This window comes from Pygoscelis adeliae, unplaced genomic scaffold (genome assembly GCF_000699105.1).
Source record: "Pygoscelis adeliae isolate BGI_AS28 unplaced genomic scaffold, ASM69910v1 Scaffold155, whole genome shotgun sequence".
In the NCBI taxonomy this organism is placed as follows: Eukaryota; Metazoa; Chordata; class Aves; order Sphenisciformes; family Spheniscidae; genus Pygoscelis; species Pygoscelis adeliae.
The window spans coordinates 2,878,310-2,900,889 of NW_008824932.1; the positions used below are offsets into that span (position 1 = coordinate 2,878,310).

Genomic DNA, 22,580 nt, shown 5'->3' on the forward strand with positions numbered 1-22,580 from the left:
CCAGTGATGAAATCCTAGCACAGTTTAAGAAATAAAGCACCACGAACACGTTGGACACTGTACTTCCACTGACCTTCTCCGTGTGGCAAAGGGAATCACTTCTTGAAAGAGAAAAGAAGTCTGAAAGCTCCACAGCCACGATTGTCACAGCTGACTACTGGCAAGATGTTCACAAAATGTCTTTAAGTGGTAGGATTCAGCACGGCACAACAACAGCCAATAATGTCCCCAGAAGTCCAGTTTTGCCCAGTAATCCACGAGGTGGGTCATTTCATGTCTCAGGCCCGTAAACGGGGAGATTACTAATCGACAGGCACTGATTAGCCAAATGATATTCTCACTGAGGTTTCTGCAAGGTATTAGTGATGCATCAAGTCTGCAAAAAATATCCTAGGGCAGATTCTTCATTCCAGTGAAAGATGCACGACGGTGGCTTCGCCCACAAATAAAACACTATGGTTGTAATCCTACGGGTCACAGGGAGAAGGAAAGTAATTTCGTTTTTGTTTTTTAAGCACAGTATCTGGCAGCAAACATAGCATCAAAACTTGAATGTGACTTTATATTTATATAGATACATGTATTTTACATATCGTTGATCAACAGAGAAGTATGTTCCAAGAAACAATTTGTTCCAGGTCTGGTTTAAAATGACGGCTTGTCATTTCTGGAGGCCCCCCTCCCAACACACACGCTCGGTTTCCGCAATCTGTACATCAAGCAATGCTGCAGATCTTTATTTCGACGGGCGAGGAGACGAAGTAAAAAAAGTGCAGTTCTTCAATTAAAGTGCATGGATGAGGTAAACTAATTTCAAGAGTTTTGAGTTTATTCAGTACTGGCTCAGACGGGAACCATCCTGCCGTGCATCTGTTGCATTTGGGTGCGCATTGCTTGAACGCTGCTCAAGATCTTGTTCTGGTGCGCGATGGCAGTGATCCCGATCCTCGCCAGGTCACTGTGGAAAGCAAGAGAAGAAGCGGGGGGCTGAGAACTGTGGATCAGACGCCGGTGCAGAGAAAAATATTAAGTCAACCGCAAGCAACACAGCAAAAGCAAGGCAGATGTACAGAAATGTTTAATTAAATAAGTGAAGGCATTGCGGAGGCATTTTAAAGTTATCCTCCGTCCAAATGAAAGGCATTCCATTCCTTTAATGAGTGTAATGATATGCAGCACAAAGCAAAAGAGGCCGATTAAATCCAGATTTACCAGTTTTTTTGTTATATCGCTGAGTACTTACTCCTGGTTCATATGCACCACAGCCTCTAGGGTGGTATAGCCGGCAGCTGTGAAGTTATCCTTGTATCGCTCCATTTTGATGGCTTGGAGCCAATCACCGACAGAAACAACCGCCGAGAACTCAGGGGAGCTGGGATCCAGCAGGGCTGTGCTAGGTCTGAATGCCAAACAGTGGAAGGACAGAGAAATGGTGTCAGCCGGATCATGAATCGCAAACCAAAGTTTGGTCTCTGCAATAATTGTCCTCAATGATCAGGGAAAGTAAGGGCAAGACGCTGCGCCCGGCGAAACTGGGGGCTCTCCGCACAGCAACGTAGACCAACGCAAGAAGCTTAACAAAATGCCAAGTCAGAGGCCAATTTCTGCTAAGAATTAATTTGACCTTAGGTTTCTATTTTCGCTTTCAGATCGAATTTGAACCACTATGCCGCTTACAGTTTCCACCTCAGATGCAACCCAGTTCATAGAAAACGCTTTTACTTCAAAAAACAAAGAAGATGGCAGTGCTGGAAGGCGTTCAGCCTACTGGGTCTGTATCTCACAGGCAGCAATGCCAGACCTTGCCAATCCTGCATATGTCAGACCTCAGCTCAGCAACTATAGAAACACCGCTGGAGTATGCGCAAAGGAACTGGGAGCTTGCAACCTGCCAGACTGGTTTGGAGGGCAAAATTCAGGGCGGGTTCAGATAAGTCCTGCTTCTAGCCAGGTTCGCAGGCAAGCTCAGTGCCTTCAATCAAACGCAGGACAGCAGGGAGTTAATCCCCTCTCTAATCAATCCATTCCTGACCAGCGCGTGTGCCAGGAGTGGCGGGAATCACGCGAGCTTTGATCTTTCTTTGCACTGTGGAATGTGCTTCTCATTTTCCCTTGCACAGATTTGCGAATAATTATTTTTACAAAATTTGCTTCTCTTATTAGTATCTCATTTATTATTTCATGTATATTGTAAATCATAGTTGCATTAAACCATTATAAATTACTACCACCTATCTAACCAAAACAATTATCATTTGGCAATTTATTTGAAAATGCACATCAAAGATGAGGTGTGCAATAGCCTCGTTATGTCTTGCCTAAGGCACTGAGTACGTGCTGGTAATACTTGGTACAACTCTTTCACTGTACTATCTAACACAAGACGAATGATGGCAACCTAATTATACACAATTATGCCTCACGTATAAAGTCATATAATATATTAGTTATATGCACATTTGAAATTCATATTCCAAAGAGAAGAAACAGAAAGATCTATAAATAGCCATGAACATGAAGTGACCTTGAACAGGCTATTAACTTTTGGTTTTTATATACACACACACACACACACACGTACATACATACACATACAAAATGACCTCGAACAGGCTATTAACCTTTGTAAAATCTATATATTTTCAAAGAGCACCTGTAAATTGGAAAGAAAGCAAAATGGAGGAGTTCATACTGTGATTCTCAAATCAAATTATCACAGCAGATCATATTGTGATTCTCACCATGTAAATTATTTAAGCCTCAAGGGTGGATACATTTTTTCCAGGCTACCAATGCAATTAGGGCAATCTGGAAGATACGTGGTGCTAAGTGGCCTCACTGGGTTAATAATCCCTCTTCTGATAATGTACACTGTAAGCAAGAGCCACAAAGGGACCTACAAGTTTAAAAACGAAAATAGCTTTTTCCAGGATGTCGTTCTGTTGGAGGCTGAATCAGAACCTCTGTTACTCCTTCACTGATTCAAGAAACTTAACTTTGTATCGCCCGATGGATATTTTTGTACCTTCCCTTCCACTGAAAAATATTTTCCCATTACCTTCCTCCTGTTTCTTTTCTTTTAAGCTTTTTTCCATATTTGCTGTAAGCAAATTTACCTTACAAAGCAAAGACATTTCAAAAAAATAGAACAAACCTGGTGTAAATTAGTAAAGCTCCTATTACTTCAGCAGTGTTTCACCAGCTTAAGCAAACTGCCGATCTGTCCCAACAAAGAGATTTTGGGTTTACCCTACAACTCTGGGAGTTTCCTTCCCACTGCGCTTCTTTTGCACGTACCAGGTATACCATGCTTAGCAAACAAAACAAAACACAAATGTAATGCGGGAGCGGCGGAGACATGAAACTGGCTTTCCACAAAATTAAATTCAAATTCACATAAAAATTAATCCACGCCTTCCCAATGCCCACAAGGCGTTGGCTGTAATGCCGTAACGCTCATCTGCAAATCCTACACAAATCTAGGGTTTATAAAACTTGATGATGTACTTTTCCTGCAGAAAACCACATCACTCCTGTCAGCTACACTGCGTTAAGGCTACCCGTTCAAGCCCTTTCACTAAGGGGGAGAGGGAAAAGACGCAGCAAACTTGGTCTTCAAACAGAGCTTCCCTGCATCGGAGCTTTTTCAGGACACGCTTAAGACTGTGCTATAAGCCTGGTCAGCGCTGGTGTGATACAGCAACAGCTCCGCTCATTCGATTTTCCTTCTCCCAGAGCTAGGAGAGTCTGGGGCGCCCAGCGGGCTCCAGCAGTGTGCCAGCAGGACCCCTCTACTCTCTTGCACGCTGCAATGTCTGCTGGGCGGTCTGGCTCTGCAGAGCTACAGAGCACGCCTTAATCCCAGCGCAGAGGTTTAGGTGACTCGCGGCTTTGCCTGTCATCTCCACTGTGCTCCCTCGTACATCACCATTACAAAAGCGCAGCTGACCTGGAGCTCTCGCTGCCTGTCCTCTTCAGGCTGTTGGGGTTGCGGATGAGTTTGTCCAGCATGTTGACGATCTGTCCAAATTTAGGCCTGTCACTGCGTTCCTTCTGCCAGCAGTCTAACATCAGCTGATGGAGAGCAATGGGGCAGTCCATCGGGGGCGGCAGCCGATACCCTTCTTCAATGGCTTTAATAACCTATAAATGGCACAGTTAGGAAGACATTAGAGAACATCAGACACTACTCACATCTACCAGCTGAGCATCATTTATCCTAGGGCGATCCAAAGTATGGAAACAAATCCACAATTAAGTGAAACAACATGGAAAATTGCACTCAGGCTCAGGCAATCGGTGGTCTCAGAACTGTCATTTCTCCTCAGCAATTCAAAACGAAAAGGGTACAGCATCCAAAGCAGACATCAGATACAGCAGGGCAATGTATCACAAAAGAGCACATGGGATACAGGGATGACAAAATAGCCTAGGTTACAGTTAAGCAACTATCCTTCTTGGACAGAGGGTTGGAGAAACAACAGCTCTACAGCAAATCTTTAGTATCTGTCAGTTTTGGGTGCGATATGTTGAAGATGAAATTTTTGCCATCGTTTTTAGGGTACAGCAGATCTCCCTCTCCTCCTGGGCTAGCTCATCTCTGTCAGTAATGCAGGCCTTGTAGAGAACCTGTTCTCTCACCACTCTATGCTCTGAATCAAGAAACGCAGAGATGGGAACCCTTTTGTTCATCGAGTTTAAGAAAGTTACAGAAGTCCAATGCATTTCATATTTAATAGAAACAAGGAAAACTCACAAGCTGAAGTCATTTCAAACACTCCAAAAAGGGCTCCAGAGCTCAGTACTCTGATGGCTTCTTCGCTCTCTCAGGAGAACGGGACGTGACCAGGACTCAATTCTGGTATGACAGGGACATGACCCAGAAGCCTTCAGACCTTAATTAATCGATATGACTTTGCTGGCAGGATTCACCAGGAGACTAGAGACCAGGAGTGCACACGGACTGAATTGTGCTAAGTTCCCTCATTCTGGTCTTGTCCAATTAGTGGCTAAAATCCACTGGGAGGACAAGGCGAGGGATATGCTTGCGCTATTAGCAGCTGTTCAGTGACCACAACCAAAGTGGCTCTCACTACTCCAGAAAGTATGAAGACGCTTTTGATTTCTCTTGATTCAACAGACACTGAGAATTTGAAATCCACTTCTGCTTTGTTGTGAAAAGCACTGCTCTCACCATCGATAAGGAGACAAAAATGGTACGTCTATGCCACGTAGTAAAAAGAGGATGCAAAGACAGCAATATTGGCTTTCACCGCCCTGTTCAAGCCCGCTTTTCGACGTGGTCTAGCACCGCACATTAGCAGTGTATACCAGCCTAATAATACGCTAGCTCTGCGTTTGCTGCATTGCGCTCCACTGTGCCGCGTAGACACGCCTGATACAACTGAGACACATCTGGTGTTTTATTTTCTTGCTAAGTCTTGATGACTTCCTGTTAGCAAAGGAAGGCAAGATTGGGTGCCAGAAGAGACATTTCACATCAGAAGGAAACTAAAATTATATCCCCCGTTTAGATTAAATGCCATCCGCATCTAGACACTCTTTGAAAATGTTCAGCTCTACATAAGAAAGCAGATGACTTGTAAAATGACTTAACCACTCCCATGACCATACGTTCAGATTAACATTTTTTTCTTCCTTTATATGTTTGTAAATTCTCTGGGAAAAGAATTATGGATAATCTATGCCTCATTTTCACTGGGATTTTTTTTTTTTTTCATTTAATAAAAATTCTATTAGCAAAAGCTCTTATTAGCATCATTATTAAATACTCTTCTGGAATCGTGGCCATTGTGCACACTCCCTCTTGGAATACACTGAACTAGTCCAGATGGTACGGTTAAACAGGACATGCATAATTTAAGAACGGTCATTTAGGAAAGCTGCTTTTTAATGTCCTCAGGGGGCAGCTACGCAATTGTCACAAGGATGCTCTGACTGATAATCAGAATTGGATTTCGTATGTGTTGTTTCAGATAGCCTACAAGAAATAAAAATCACCTGGAAGAATTACAAGCATATTGGGGCTTGAAGAATTAACTACTAATAGCAAGCCCCATTAAATTCAAGTGTTTTTTCTTAAAGACTTTCAATGAAGTTGAGATTTAATATCAACATTCAAATCTTCCCTCTCTTGACAGTATTACGATCTGACAATTTAAATATATTCATTTCCCTTTCCTCCATTCTTCTTTCTTACTTTAATTGCTTATAATATTTTTTCCTCAAATTAAAAAAAAAAAGAAGATAAAAAAGAAAGGAAAAAAGATACATGCACAAGTTACAGACCCTAACTTGAGAATCCCCTATTCCCTGACCATAGGCCAGGCTTGAAGTATTCAAGGACGTCTTAGTTCCAGAGAGGTTCCCTGAGAAAACAGGAATCTACCACCCATATCCTTTTAAAAACTTGGAGTAAATGTCTTCTAACCATATACCAACTGACACAGAAACACATCAGCAGACTTCTAAGGACAAAGATAAAGGCACGAGGGGGAAGGGAGAGAAAAGGAGGAAGAGGCTCAGAAGGAGACTCACATCTTGATTGGACATATCCCAGTAAGGTCTTTCTCCGTAGGACATCACTTCCCACATGACGATGCCATAGCTCCACACATCACTAGCCGATGTAAACTTACGGTAGGCAATTGCCTCTGGTGCAGTCCACCTGATGGGGATCTTGCCACCCTGTCACAAATAAAAGACAAGACAGGCTAGTGAGTCACCGACCCAGTAATGTGCGTGGCTGACACTGTTCTACACTGCCATTAAAAATACAAAATGGTTTTCTGTACGCAATTCCAGAATCCTTCTTGAAAAGGCATCCGCTTTCTCATTTTCTTGCCATAAAACTGTCAGATCCAACCAGGAGGCAGTGCTGCCCATCTGTTTTCTTTAGTCACAAGGAAGCGAACCAGTAAATTGTTAAATGTATTTTTATTGGCCCTCTAAGAGATCTCTGCTTAGGGCGATGCTAAAGTATGAGAACAAGGCAGGGGTTTTACAAGGTATATATTAGAGATTTAGTTGACAAAACAAATAAGTACATGCTGTTAATTACTATTTCCTTGCTTGCCTGTCCGACCTGTTTGGCCTGTTTCAGAAAAATGGGATAATAAACGTTTTGCTTTTCAAAAAGGTAAAATAAAGAGAGGATAAACTGGGAAGATTTGCGAATACTGTGGTGTTTCCCATGGGCAATATCCCAACTCCTACCAAAGATGCGAGATGGCAAGCAAGCCTCTGGGCTCTCCCAGTCCCTGTGGGAGGAGTTCAACACCAGAGCACGGTACGAGGCGGCTTTTGATACCTGTTGGAGAGAGCTGCCTCTTGTTACAATACTTCTTTTCAAACAAATAAAAACACTTGGGCATCTGATTTGGGCCACTGAGGTCCTGCACTGTTTTAAAAGGAACTCACTCCCTCCTGTTGATCTGATTTTGCCTTAGCTGAGTGATCCCAGGCCAGAGATTTCTCCTTTTATTTATGCTAATATGCAAGGTGCTTTTAATTGAGCTTTTGGTTTCCTGCAGTTCCATCTGGGGAACGACTTAAGCTGAACAAAGGTTTTAGGGTTTTTTCATTTGCTTTTATGCTTTTTTGATGAAGTTTATTTTGGTAGGTTTCTTCTCAGCAATCTTCTAGATAGTTTTTACCCATAACTGAGTGCAGCGTGTGCATACTTAATGGTTCATTGTTCTAGTATCTCTCTCAAGTGTTTAATATGGACTTGTTCCAAAGCCAAGTGAAATCAAAAGGGGTCCTTCTCATGGCTTCTTTGGCCTTTGCATCAGGCCCTTTGTGGATCAGTTTGTAGCAGTATGGCCTTGTGTGGCTATAGGATGCTTTCACTTCAATGAGTTATACTACTAACGGGGAGCAGAACGCACCATTCTCTTAAAAAAGGATGTTTTAAAAATTGCATCCGATTGCATCGTCTCCGGTTATGCAAAAGCTCTATTCCTCCTTTCAGACACAGATCCATGGACATTGTTTATACATGGCTGTCGTTCTAAAAATTGTCAATAAGCTCTTTTTATTTAGCTGCTCGAGTACAGTGGAGTTCATCCAAATTTTCCTGATCCCTCATTACTGATACTAAATGAAGACAATGCACTGTAATGCAAATGTCATTGATTCCCTGTAGTTTACTCTTGAGAGCAAACATAATACTATATCTCCACTCACTAAATTCAAAGGGAGGCTTTTCAATCATTTCTGTCTTGCCCTTGTGTGTTTGTCTAAACTTTGATTTCCCTGAATACAGCTTTTCAGACCTCTGCTTCTGCTTCTTCCACTTGCCGCCCTTATGAGTGAGAAATACCAAGGCTGGCCAGCGTTTAATGCTACACGAGTCTATCCTTCCCTGTAATGAACTGTGAATCCGTTAAAGGATGAGTGTTGGGATTAAACTGCAAAATCTGAGTGCTGCAAACAAACTCTGCACTAGGGAGAACAGATGGAGAATGGCAGATATTTAAAAAGGAAGAAAATAAGCAATTAAAAAGGGAGACTTTATAAACTCTGACTTTTTTTTCCTTCACGCGCATGTTAATTACAGAGGTATCGGTACAAAGGCTGGTAATGGTCGGGATGTTGTTTTGTGGCCAGAAGTACTTGCATTAGTACTATTCCACATGCAGCATATTAAAATGGCTTTAGCAAAATTAGTTAACAGTGGGATGCTGAAATATAGATAAAATAGGAAAGAAATAAAAAACGGGAATGCAGGCCTCACACTTTTCCCAGTCCAAATTATTTAGGTCAAATTTATGACTAGCTTTGTGATGGGCAAAAGTGGATTTATCAGGGGTTTTTTTGGTGGCGTATCTACACTCACTGAATCAAACCTCAGTGGAACTAGCCACTTGCAAATAATTATGCATGTCGGTAGATATCAGAAGGAAGAGAAGCCCAAGCTCTAATTTCTGGCATCAGATTCCTGTCGCGCACTCTAGCGCACTGAAGGAGCCAGAGGAATACACGGGTCACATCCTCAGGGAGGAAATACTAATGTAGACACTGATGTAGCAATAACACTACATCAATTTATACTGGCTATGGAGTCCGGGCCAGTGTTTATTTTTAGGTTGTGATACAGGTTTTCACTTATGACTGAGATTATTTTAAAACAAACCATTGTCACCTCCCACACAGTCAGACAGAACCAATACGTAGGCAAGAAAACCCACTGGACGTTTTCTTTCCCTCCTTACCCGTGTGGTATAAGCAGCTTCAGGGTCGTCTTCCAGGACACGGGACATGCCGAAGTCAGACACTTTGCAGACCAAGTTGCTGTTGACTAGTATGTTTCGAGCAGCTAAATCCCGATGCACATAGCTCATGTCGGACAGATACTTCATTCCTGAGCCAATGCCACGAAGCATCCCCACCAACTGGATGACTGTAAATCTGCCATCATTCTTCTGCATATGGGGAAAGGAAGAAAATCACAGAGCATTAAGCTAAAAGCTACATTATTGCCATTGCTGAAATTGGCAAAGAGCGTATCTCTGGATTCCCATCTTCTCTCAAATAAAATGCAATGTTATTTCCTCACTCTCCTGACTAGTGTCTATAATTCACCAGTAAAGTACAAACCCAGAGGTTCTGTCACAGCTTCCAGTGATGCAGTATCCAGTTTGCAATGAATCTGGTTTTAATGAGTCTATAGCATTGCGATGCTTTCAGAAATGGAGCAAATCAGAACTGTTCCCATTAAACATGGGTTATTTAAGACCCTGCTACTTTAAACATTGCATTTATTCTATATCCTTCCACTTTACATTTATTCTGGTTTTCAACAGGAGCAACACCAGAAAACAGAATTTCCCAAGTACAAACATAATTTCTTTAAGAATGCCGAATTTTGAGTATCTGTCTGCAAAAAAGAATCAGAATGAAAACCAGAAAATGTTTCCCAGTGTAAAATCTCCTTAGCTTATTATGAAGAAATCACCTACCCTGAGGAAGGCATCCAAGGAACCATTCTCCATGTACTCAGTTATGATCATTACTGGTTTACCTAGAGTTGGCAGAAAGAAAAACACAATTCCTTGATGAACACCGATGTTAATGGGATAAAAATGGGTAGCACATGATTTTACTGCCAAGACACCTGGCTTACACAATCTAATTTAATTTGAAAAGCACCAAGCTTATGCCTCAGCTGTGGGGAGCAAGAGAAGAAATATTATAGGACAGAAACATTTAAAGGGCCCCATCTGGAAGGTTAACCCTTTGGTTGACTCATTGTCAAGGTCTTTAACTAAAGTGGCTCCTGTTCTCTAAGGCATATATGAATTGCTAATTGAGAGCTAAGAAACAAAGATCTGTTCAAACTTGACACAAATCTTTAGTGTAATTAAGTTGCTTGCAGACTAGAAAGCCTTCCTCTTTCAAAATGGAATTTGTGAATGCTTTGGTCTCTCTGCCTCTTTCGAAAGATCAACGCTTTAGGCGAGTTAGAAGCTGTCAGCAGCTACAAGGTATTCCAAGACAACTGGATTCAAGAATGCAAAATACAAGCTGTTCCTCTCAACTTTCTCTGGCCTGAATTTGTATCCTGTGTCTCTCGTTATTTATAAATGAGCCAAAGCCATTTGCCTCATGAAGCCAACCACACGATAAATGATTCAATGAACTGTGTCACATGTGGGGCGTAGTGCTTCAGCAGCGCTCAGCTTTCCACGCTGCAATACAGAAAGCCAAGCTGAGCAATCTGAAGAGAAATGTAATGTTAGTGACATGGGGATGCTTTCTAGGCACTCTCCTGCCTAAAACAACAGCAAATACATAAATAATGCTTGATGTTGTCTTTAAGAGCTTTACAAAGTCATACGACGCTGAAACTGAAAATGTTTAGGTACATACAAGTAACGCTAATTATTTCACAGGGTTAAATCATGCTGGATATTCAGCGTCTTGGTATTTGCAGAAATGGGCCCGATATCATCTCCATTCTAAGAGTGAGCAACGGGAGATGTAGAGAAGTGACTTATCCAAGGTCGCATGGAAAAGCCTGGTCCCAAGATGGGCACTGTTAAGCCCACCTGAAGTCAAGGGAGCACCTGACAATCAGCGCCAGGCTGGCATGGCAACCCTTCCTCCCAGCTTTGCTTTAGCTATCGAGTTTCTTCATAAATAAAAGACAGTGTCCCAGAGAAACTCCGCTTTCATACTTCCTGGAGCAGCTCTGAATACGGGAACATTATGGGGGAAGAAGGGTTCAATGGACACGTCAACTAGACTGTAGATAGCTCAATTCTGTCTTGGCATCAGAGGTATCAGAACTACTCAACTTTTCCTTGCTTCTGTCACCAGCAAGTACCTGCTCCAGAACAACCAGCTCTGAAAACTACCCTACCGTGAAATGTTGGAGCATTGAAAGTTCCCCAAATCACTTCTACCTCAGTGCGTTTTTCACCAAGGTGCTTTTCTCTTCATTTGTCAGGGACTTCTGTTTTTGAAGTAACCTTTTATTTTTGATTAGAAAACAATATGCTGTAAGGACTGACTGTACTGAAAATTTTACATCATTTCACTTAGGCCAACACGTATGTGTGATACATCACTTATTTCACTCATCATTACTTATTTCACCTTCTCAGTCCCAACCTATCCTTTGCAGGCCTTTTACTATTGCCGCTTCTCCTTCCCTTCCCAGCTGATATCAAAACTCTTACTGTTTCGGTCCCATGCAAACCGGCACGCCTGTGAAATGCCAGTCTGGCAGCTGAACCCTTTCTGATTCGCATGAACGCAGCAGAGAAGCAATGGTACCGCATAAAGCAAACTGCTCTGGATGAAGGGCTTAGTGACCTTGGCTGAGTACTTGCACCCTTAAGGAAAGGGACGTGATAAACCACCATTCTCCCTCTAATTCACTTTTGCAAGGGTTCTTTGGTAGAAAGAGAAAAAACTCCAACCAAATCTGCATATGTCACAGTTTCATTTATCCTTTGCAACTGTGACCGGAACCCTTCCACTGAACAAATACAGCTAAATGAGTTTTAATTAACCCTCCTCCATCAAAAGATACTATGTCAACGCAGAAAGGAAGAAAGGGGGACTCTTTCAGTGCATTAACATGTAATTTCATTACTCAGGCGCTTCTTTAGCAGGGGAGGGGGACAGAGAGAGGAGAAGTTACCATCAGTGAGTCAATTATTAAAGTACTTGACTAGCAGCCAATAATGTATTCATGGTTTTTTGCTGCCTCTCTCAGCCCCCACCTACACCACTATTTATCTCACATTTTAATTTTCAGTTTATTAAATGCATTCATTTATCACAGCATTCAGAAAACCTATGGAGAAATTGAGATAAATGTCTTCGTAAGTAGCCCTGTTTACCAAACACCAGCTCTGAGGTACCCAAGCTGGCTCGCTGCGGAAGCATCGCTTACTGCGAGTCAGGCAAGGAAACGTTCTCAGGTCAGGCCACCACCCTCCTCAGTGAAAATTTCAAATCATTTTAATTCAGTGACAACTGCATTATGCAAATGCATACAGTCATTTATAACTGCTAGAGCTGTAATAGCTCAGGGGTTTCCAGCCTCGGTGGGATTTCAACACAAAGATTCCCCCGTTGCCCTTCTTTTACAGAGGTGCTAGAAAAATCAATGTCTGTAGCACACACTGCAGCCTGACCACAACCCCCCCCCGGCTTTGTTACAACAACAGCAAAAAGAGAAAGAGAGAATCAGACCTGCAAAATTTAAACAAGAGTATTATCTTTTAATTTCAGTTGTGAGGGAGGCCCTCAGTAAACAATGGTCAAAATTAGCCCAAACCCCTGTTTTCCCTAGCGGAATTTGTCTTGAAAAGCAAACAGCGACACACTGTATGAGCCATTTTCAACAACTGTGAGAGACGGCAGACTAGGAGAGGGAAACACAAACGAGTAAGGGTAAGATTTCCAGAAACACAAGTGGTCGAGTAAGCATCCAGCTCCCACCGACATTCAAGAGGGACAGCGTTTTTCAGCGGTATTGATGGCTTTGACAACCCTCTATGGGAGATACTTTGCTCTTCTCGTAGTATTTTACTTTTTAACTTTTCATCCGCATCTAATTTTAATTCCTTACGCTATTAATACCCTGCGTTCATGTTCATCATGCACACCATCAGCTGCAGAAGGTAAGCTTCACAAGTTCCACCCTTTAACAGCAGCTCACAAGATCACTGTCTGCTTTCTTTGCTACCCTGAGCACGAGCCCCTACATCCAAAGGGTCTTTTAGGATTAGTGATCAGTGCCAGGCTTTGCCAGCACGCTAGCTAGGGCAGTTGGAGTAGGGACAATAACTACACCATCACAGTGGCACCTTATCAAGTCAGACCCAAGCACGTCTGTCTCACAGGTGTATTTTTAGTTCTAGCCTAGAAAGAGCACCCAGCGAGCGCTGTCATTCTCCTTCTAAGGCCGGGTTCATGGCACAGTGAACGCTAACAGACTTTAAAAAAACCCAAACCAACCAAACAAAAAGATCAGCCAGGTAAATTCTGCAGAGTGAAATTATCACACCTGTAAACCAGAGAAAACAAATAAGCAAGTTTCACACTAAAATAGCCTACTTCATTTCAAAGGCTTGCTCCTCACATCTGTGCTTTGTACCTTAAACATATGACTCTAGTTTTGTTTTGGTATTTCTCCCCCAACCATTTTAAATTCTTTGCTCACCATCTGCTTTTGCCTATCCTGTAACAATCAGCTCATTCTAGCAAAGATGTGAGAGGTGCCTGCTTGGCATAGCAAGAAGGGGGAAAAAAACCCAACCCCTGCAGTATTAATTCCCCCTACAAAATCTTGTACAAGCTGCTTACAGATAGAGTATCAGTTGAAAGCATAAACCCATTTATAGCTGACAACAAGATTAATGACTTGTCCTGCACTGATTTCCTCCTATTAGCTATCAGTGGATCTGTTCCATCTGTCATTTCACAGGAAAGAGAGTAAAAAGCAAAAAAACCCAGCACGCACCACCACAGACTTAATTTCTCAGTGACTTCCAAATTGGCCTTGTCATGAAAACGACCTACTTACATTTAGTAACTACACCTTCCAAGTGGATGATGTTGGGGTGGTCAAATTGTCCCATGATGCTGGCCTCACTCAGGAAGTCTCTCCTTTGTTTATCAGTGTAACCAGCTTTTAGAGTCTTGATAGCAACACAGATCTCTCTTTTTCCTGGCACTTTGAGACGTCCACTGCATACTTCACCAAATTCCCCTTAAGGAAGAAGGCAGAAGAATCCATGGTCATGAACATGAAGCATGCGTTTGTGTTGTCAAACTGTTATGTCAGTTCATTTGGGGGAACTGTCGTTCAAAAATCAGAGGATCCCGTGTTTCCTAAAAGCAAATTTAAAACTGTATTTCCAGAAAAAAATGCGAAAGTTCTGGCACTTACCCACACCAATAACTTTTTCAATCTTTATGCAGGAGGCATCAATTTCTTTGGCAAATTCCCTCACAGCTTGGTTTGGATCCTCATATGTAAAAGGATCCACATATGTTCTAACACCTGCAAGGCAGAAATGTTTTATTTGAAGTCACTGATCTACATGCTGCTGAACACAGAACATATGAGACTGAAGCCTTAATGATATACAACAGCAAAGAGAGTGTACAATAAAAATGTACTGTAAGCCAGGAATGACTGATGAAGGAAGGAAGGACTTAATGTATTTTTCCCCCCGATGTGATTTTTTTTTAATGTAAACATTTACTATTTCCCAATATTGATGTAAGGAATCAGGCTTTTGCCAATAAATGAGCTTCACAAATCACTGCCATCACTAGCAGGCCAATAGCCTGTCTCTGGACCTGTGAGACTAAAACACATCGCATTTCCCTTTTGGGAGCCAAGAAATTCTGAGCTCAGGGTCCTAGGTTTGGTACCTGGACGACTGAGATGGAAGTAACAGTAGGATTCAGTCCTGGAAAAAAGGCAGCAAAGGTCACTTTTTCTTTCCTGCAGGATTGCCTCCGGCCCATCCCGAAACTGCCTTAGCAGAGTTTTGTGGGAAAAAATCATGCTGTCGCTAGCCAAGAACAGATGTCTTTCAGTGGAACAGAACAATGGGAAAAACTGATGAACTTTCTCCTGTCTGTCTCCTCAAAAATCTTTACCCAGATACTTCTATTTTCCCTGTTACTATAGGGCATAGTTTTGAAGGAGGATGTTTGCAAGAGAGGAAAGCAGAAACATATTCATCTCAAGAGGAATGTCATCCCTTATTTCCCTAGCATCAGAACACGGGACATGTTTTATGAACCGAATCCAAAAACCCAAGCACCGCTGCCTTTTACCTTGGTTCAAATGTTTCTCCTCGTCTGCCTCTTGCTTAGCCTTACTGTACTTACTGCGCCTGTCAGAACAAAAAAGAGCATTACAGTTCAAAATAAGTATCTTACTTTGAGACAAACTCAGTCTTCTTGACCTGCTGAGGCTTGAGCTGACCTGTGCTCGGCAGCTCCCCTGCAACAGCCCATGACACAACATGCACTCACCAGCGGGGCAGGAGACTCCTCTCCTCCAACTGCTCTAAGTGTTATTGCCATCAACAAAGCACCAAGGGAAACACAAATCTCTGTGTTTGCATCTCGGCATTTACAGAACGAAAAGCAAGCTTGTGTTTCGGCTACTTTTTCTTCAAATGTGCATTTGCAATTCTGTGCAAAAAAGGGCCAAATTGCTTTTTAGCCCTATCATATATGGATTTAAATGCTACAACAGAGGTGTTTTGTAGATTGATTTTCAAACGTAATCAGGCAAATTCCAACACCAGCACACTTATTTAATGGCAAATTTTAAACTGGAAACAGTCTAGTAACATAGAAATCAGGATGGCAGCAAAAAAAAAAACCCTGACCACCAAAAACGCAGATCCCAAGGATTTTGTTTATTCTTTCAATCACTGTGTAATTGAAGGGGGCAAAGAACTTCTGATGGCAGAGCTCCCCTACTAACCCTCGGAGTTGGAAACAAGAATGTAGTGTAGTATGTTAATTCTATAGATTACTATTTCTACACCTACACACATGATATTGTATCCAGTTATGTATTTAATTAGTTCACCTTTAAACTTCAACGGGCAAGTGGCATTAAGACAACTTAATACAAGAGGTTAGTCTGTTAGGGAAGATACTGAGGAGTCAGCTGAGCCAAATGTGTACTGGGATTTGAAGTTCCCCAGCATCCGACGGTACCTGGATGTAGAGATTTGATTTGGGCTGTTACCCGTCATTCCCTGAAAGTTCAGAACCAGGCGTAAGAACAGACATCGCCAAAGAGCGGGGTTTATTGTTGCTTACTCCTCAGTTTGCCTGTTCCTATGGAAGCCCAAGTCTCCCAGCGTGTCAGACCCAGGTTAGCTAACTGGCAAGAGTCCGGGCTGGTGTGAAGAAGAGGGAAGGCAGAAGGAGAACCCAAGCCTGGAGAACAGGAGGCGAGACTGGCACTGCCTGCGATGTGCAACCCGCTGCCTGGAGTGGGGCAGGAGACGACCAGGCCTGCCAGGGACATTGGGGTGAGACTGGGTTAAAAGCCTGAAAACGGTGAACGGGTAGAGGGGGAAAACGGGAGTGGGTGAGAGAAAGACGTATCAGGAGATGTGAGTTAAAAGGGGTCAAAAACTCGCAGATAACAGGAAGAGAACACCTGACTGAGAGCCCTGCTTGCAGCAAACCTTCCTGAGTCTCACCGTTCCCCTCCCGTCAGCAAAACCCTTCTGCCCCTTAGCAAAAAGCACCTCACTTCCCACCCTGCGCCTGGCCTGCGGGGAACGGCAGCTTCCCATCGCTGTCAGCTGAAAGGGAGTTTCCCAGCCTTTGTCTTTGCAGTCTTTTAGTGCTGGGTGTTCAACACGCTATGCCAATAATAAAAACTATAAATTAACCATGAAACAGAAGGGAAAAAAAAATCCTGTTTGACATGTGAAGACTACCTGATCTTTGAACCAAGCCTCACGGCTCCCAACAACATCAACAGGACTTGCGTTCAGACATAAAAAGCAGGTACACATCCAACCATAAATGGTTGGGAGCTTCTTTTCTTTATGAAAGTCAATTAAACGCAAATGGCTCCAAATCACAAGAAGAGCATTATTAAAAACCACACTGGATCCAAACATCAATTTAAACCACTTCTTTGCCTGAGGACTTACAGCACCGGTGTAACAGAGCCGAGTTAAATAGACGGACTATGTTCTGCTCCCAGTTACTGAACTGAGTAAGAAGGAAGAGGCCGCACAAATCTCACCCAGTGCCATATGGGACCAAGTCAGCTAAGGGGATTGCAGGGATGGTTTCAGGTATTATACAACTTCTCTCAGAGGAAAGAAAAAAAGGAAGAAAAAAAAAAAAAAAAGGTTCTGCATTTTAAGCAGGACCCCTTCAAATTCATTTTATTAATGTTCAGGCACAGATGGGAACTATGAAACACGAACAGGCTTTGCATGAATGCATTTTAAGTATGAAAAAATGCTCTTTATCTTATTTTTAAAAAGTACAAGCACCCTAACAACAGATAAAAAAATAACCTTCCCCCACTAAAACCCAAAGACATGCAAAAAGCGAAGGGAAACAAAGGGATTACTGTTCAAGCAATATAATTGTAGCTTATTAACTTTAAATAATACCTTCCAAACTAACTACCTACTTCCACCTCTCCCTGTGTCACCTGTTGACCTCTCCTGCTTGGCTCGGGGCAGGACTCTCCTGTCTGCCATTGTCCCCGAGAGCAGCCTGGGAGCCCCGCTCCACGGGGCACGCGGGGCCGGAGCTGCCTCTCGGGGCAGCTCACCTGAGTGGCAGAAGGAAGCCTTTGTCGCGGATCTGAACCCCGTAATTACAGGGAATTTGGCGGCGGTGATTAAACAGCCGGCATTCAGGAAAAGAACACAGAAGCTTTCAGAAACTGCGGGGGTCAGAGACACAGGCAGATCTACAGGTGGGGGCTGGCGATGAAGAGGAGGTAACAACGGAGGGCATTAGCACGCACTGGGGTGAAACAGCACGGACCCGGCGCCGCACCGCTGCTCCCACCTCCTCCTCCCCGAACAAAAGAGGGGCTGGGGGTGCTGCAGTGCTCAGGCACCAGGCTGGCGGAGCACGCTGATCCAACACCATCAGCAAAAGGTGGGCAAACACGTTCAGCTGTTTACGGAGCAGAAGATAAACCGACCTATCGATCGGAAAGAAACTTTTAGACGACCAGAGGATTCTGTAGGGCCATCTTACTCCACCCAAGCCCTTTTAGAAAGTGGCTCTTTCTGTTTTACGTTTTCCCAAATCCTTTAACAACTCTATTTGAGATATTCTAATTTCACTCGGTGTTCCTGCAGGGCAGGGTTTAGAAACACTCACGCTACCTCCTGCACTCTGCTCCATGGATATGCTGATCTTAACCTCCGTAAGTTTAAACTAACATTTAGGCAGATTAGTTCTCACGTTAACACAAACGCCGTGGTCGCAGGACAGAACCAAACAGCTTGAGCTGCCTGAAGGCAAAGTCCTTTGACAAATTCTGTTGTAAAGATGAGTTTTGGAATTTGAGCAATGACTTGAAAAAACATAATGCTAAATTAGTAGTAGTAACCCCGGGTTCAAAAGCGGGCACCTACAGCATATGCCCAGTTCCCACATTTGGCTCACGGATGCAGAGAGGCCATGTCGCCGTGTCTGCAGGCCAAAGCACGGTTTTGATTGTACAAAGGTCATGGCTAGATTACAAAACCTCCTCATGGGGACTGTATGGACAGAAAAGCTTTTTCTCATCTGAAGTCATTCTGGAACAAAGTATAATTATTTTGCTATTAACTTCTGCTGGTGTAGGCACATCATGAAACATCCCCAAAGCCCACACCTCTAAATGACATTGGTAAAGTGGTTAAAATCGTTAGAGTAATAGTGAATATTAAAGTAGATTCTGTTTATTGAGAGCTACTTCAGCTACTGGAGAGCTGTGCATTGAGGAAGGCTATTAATTAGCAAGGCACCATGCATTAGTATGCACAGAGCAGCTTCACTGTCCTAGTATTTCATTCATCTTGCTATGTCTTTCCCCTTCCACGGCCTCTCGGAGACCTACCCAGTGCAGCGCTACGGGACATCTCTGAACCCACGGCCACCAGGATACTTTTATCTCCGTTCCCACTAGTGCTTGGACCAGCCTTTTGTCCCCACTGTCCACCTGCTCTGTGTCTCGTCTCCGTCCAGGTTGAACGCTTGTGGGCAGAGATAACGGAACAGACAGCCTGAGCGGTGAGAAGACCTGCATGAGCGCGCACCCACATCAGCGAGTCTGTCAGCTACCTGGCTCCAGGCAGCCTTTCCTTTGACAGCTTTATGGCCGATACTAAAGAGAATCAATATGAGGGCAAGGGGTTGACATTTCATTTTCTAAAAAGTGATCCATTGAGGGCCAATCACCAAGCAGTGTTTATCAGCCTTGGGAAGCGACATTTTTTTTATAGGGGAGGAGGGGAAGGAATCATCTCAAAGCAGCTCGACAGCTCAATTCTCCAAGGTGGCGACTCATAATTAGAAATCCAATGTACCCTGCTATCAATCCTGCCTTAAATAATAAAGTGATCAATAAAAGCGGAGAGGAGATTAAGTCATCAAGCTCAGTGATGCTATTTTCTGTTGCAATGGCTTTTAATAAACCTGTCTCTCTGCATTACATTTTCATATGTTCTGCTCTTCTTTCTTCTTGCCAGCATGGGGGCTTTGAGTTGAACACCCACAGAAAGCTATAACAATGCATGTCTACTTTCCAGATATTACAATCATAGCGACTTAACTGCTCTTTAAGACAATTTAAAGTAAGAGAGCAAATCAAGAGGAGTTTGTGCACATTTATGGCTGATGCCATTAAACTGATCAACAGAGACTGACAAAACGTGCGTCCCTCAGATCCCAGGCTTCACGTGCAGTAGTGATACATCCAGTTTTATCTCAGAATTACACTGAAGCGAAATCATGCTCATCTTTTTAAATGAGACTGAACACAAAGATGAAGACAGAAACACTCACGCCGTGTTCTGCTACGCTGCCCTCCCATTCACAGGACTGTTCCTGATGCCTGGGTTGAGTTTGGGAGAATGAGCAAGTACTTGGTAGAAGATTATGGTCCTGCTCTGATGACATAACCATCGATCCAGTCTGCTATGTTACTGCATATGATGCTGAAAGACCATGGCTTCTGTTTTACAGTCACATCCACTCACGCTGGAAGGACTAACCCAAAAGACTAATGCAGACTCATACAGACTAACACAAAAATCACAAGCATAGCAGTCTGATGGCTTAGTTCACAACAGTGCAGTTGTTTATTCCCTGTCTATCAGGAGTCAGTCCAAGAAAATCTACTGTACCCATACCCATTAAACTTAACTTCAAATTACACTAACCACAGATCTCTAGCTGGCTTGCTTCTCAATGCCAGTTATTGCAATCAGCTTTGCATTTGAAGGGCAAATAGAGCTGGAACTATTGCCATTACATCACATGCTGCTTGGTACTAATGTTGAGAAGATCAAAGCTACATGGGAGAAGGCTTGTAATGCAAATGCACTGTTTATGATGCTAATCAAAGAATTTAGCTTTGTTTGGAGGAGACAAAAAGCTCCCTCATGAAAGAGAGAGGGGGAGAGAGAAGCTTAAGTTCTTACCTCCTGCTGATGACAAAGGCTGCAATGAGAATGACCACAAGAACAACGCTGCCAGCCACTGAAACAAGAAGCACTGTGGGATTGGTACCATCGCCAATGATGGGGGAAGGAACTGGAAACAGAAAAGGGAGCATTAGTGTCAGACACCCTCAAAAAATCAACCTAGGTAGCACTCAATGAGGCTTTCTGGCTTGTGAAGGCAGTTTAGAGTAGCACTCAAATCTACTTTCAGGCCTTTATTATATAGTCATTTGACACAATTTTCCAACAGGGCCCTAATTAGCCGAAGACATGATGTTTGATGATTTGGGGAACTTCAGTTCACTGGGAACAAGGACTCCCTCTCCTTCTCCCCTTCAGTGTTGCTCAGAGGGTATAATGGCTATTTTTTTTGCCTTTCTAATTACTTTCCACTCTTCTTTCCTCCTCCTTTTTCTCTCACTGGGGCCAGATGATCACTCCCCAACTGACACAAAGAGAGTAAGTTATTTTATAACATCTTCCCTCTTCCTGCTGGATTGATTATTTTCAGCTGTTACCATCCTGAAGGATGTTGCCACTAACTGGCATGACCTTAAATTGATTTAAACAGACCTGTACGTCCAAAATAAAATAGGCTTGGTCACATTGCCTTCCTGCCACCGAAAAGCAAACATTTTGGGGGGTAAATTTGCATGTTTTCTTGAGCAAAGTGAATCTACTGACAACATAATTCAAATATTCTGTCATTTACGACTGCCTAAGGAAAAGTGCAAATATATGAGCTGATGTAGGACACCTAACTGATCTATGTCAATAGCTTGCAATGGGAAGTAACAGGGTTCTATTCTCCTGCAAATGAGATACTCCAAAAACATGTGCAAACATCTACATTTACAGTAAACAAAATAGGTACGTAAATCTCTCAAGCATCAATGGCTTCCAAGTGTTTATAGGGTGCGTGTCTCCTTATGCCACACTGAAGTATTTTCATTGCTAGAATCTAGAATATGGCATACCCAAATAGATGTCTCGGGTCAGATTCGTGGCATCACTAACAGTCATGTGGCCACGGAAGAACATTTTGCCAGAACAGACACGCCACAGTCCAAGCAACCAACGGGAAACTCCCAACACACAGCTCAGTTACATGTGCACTCCTTGCTCAAGGAAAAGAAAAAGAAATCAGCGGGCATGTCATTACCTGTGTTAGTTGTGAACTCAAATGGTCCACTGAAGTCTCCATATCCTGCTGCTGTCCTGGCCCGCACGTGAAATACATATGAAGTCAGGGGGTTCAAGCCTTTGATGTCAGTATTCCTGGAGGCCGTCTTCACAATGCGATAGCTGCGCTCGTTTTGGTCCTGACAACAAAAGAACACAGCGGTGATCAAGTCAAAATGCCTCGCTGCGCCATGAACCATGGAACCCCACTTCCTTGCCAAAACCGCCATAATGAAAGAAGATGAGTAACAACGATGGAATTCTCAAAATACGTCCCGAGGGCTCCTGCTGTCGGCCTTGCTCAATACCCCTAGCACTGCGTGCTGCATGGAGCTCTGAGCAAGCCAAAAAAGGATGATGAGGCGGTAGGTATGATGCTCGTATATCACTGATTATTTAAGAAATCACGCAATGATATCCTTTGGAAGATAGCCAAGCCTTCAAATAGGATCCTCCTGATGAACAAGCAACATTTTACTCACACATGCTGGCACTTTCTTTTTCTTCCTACCAGCCAGGAGCCATATAAAAAAAATATGATTAAAATATTTTAAGAAAGAAAAGACCTAGAAAATGGCTTCCAGAAAGTCCAATCTTAAAAACTGTTCTATTTTTGGCTGGAAAATCCATCAGAAAATGTAATAATCTAGCCTCCCTGCAAATCAGATGCCTTTTTCT

The 22,580-nt window shown here is 43.0% G+C and overlaps 1 protein-coding gene across 1 annotated transcript in view; it reads right to left on the bottom strand.

The window, feature by feature from the left end:
• Window positions 1–198: 198 nt before the first annotated feature.
• The window catches only part of EPHA4 (EPH receptor A4), a 101,825-nt gene continuing 79,443 nt past the window's right edge, over window positions 199–22,580 (bottom strand). The window contains exons 6-16 of the mRNA XM_009325046.1: window positions 21,883–22,042; window positions 20,700–20,811; window positions 15,334–15,392; window positions 14,432–14,545; window positions 14,066–14,251; window positions 9,984–10,045; window positions 9,237–9,446; window positions 6,559–6,708; window positions 3,950–4,143; window positions 1,244–1,399; window positions 199–958 (exon numbers count right to left, since the gene is read on the bottom strand). Coding sequence (XP_009323321.1) covers window positions 844–958; window positions 1,244–1,399; window positions 3,950–4,143; window positions 6,559–6,708; window positions 9,237–9,446; window positions 9,984–10,045; window positions 14,066–14,251; window positions 14,432–14,545; window positions 15,334–15,392; window positions 20,700–20,811; window positions 21,883–22,042 — 1,518 coding nt within the window. The 3' untranslated portion in view covers window positions 199–843. The remainder of the gene's footprint in view (window positions 959–1,243; window positions 1,400–3,949; window positions 4,144–6,558; window positions 6,709–9,236; window positions 9,447–9,983; window positions 10,046–14,065; window positions 14,252–14,431; window positions 14,546–15,333; window positions 15,393–20,699; window positions 20,812–21,882; window positions 22,043–22,580) is intronic.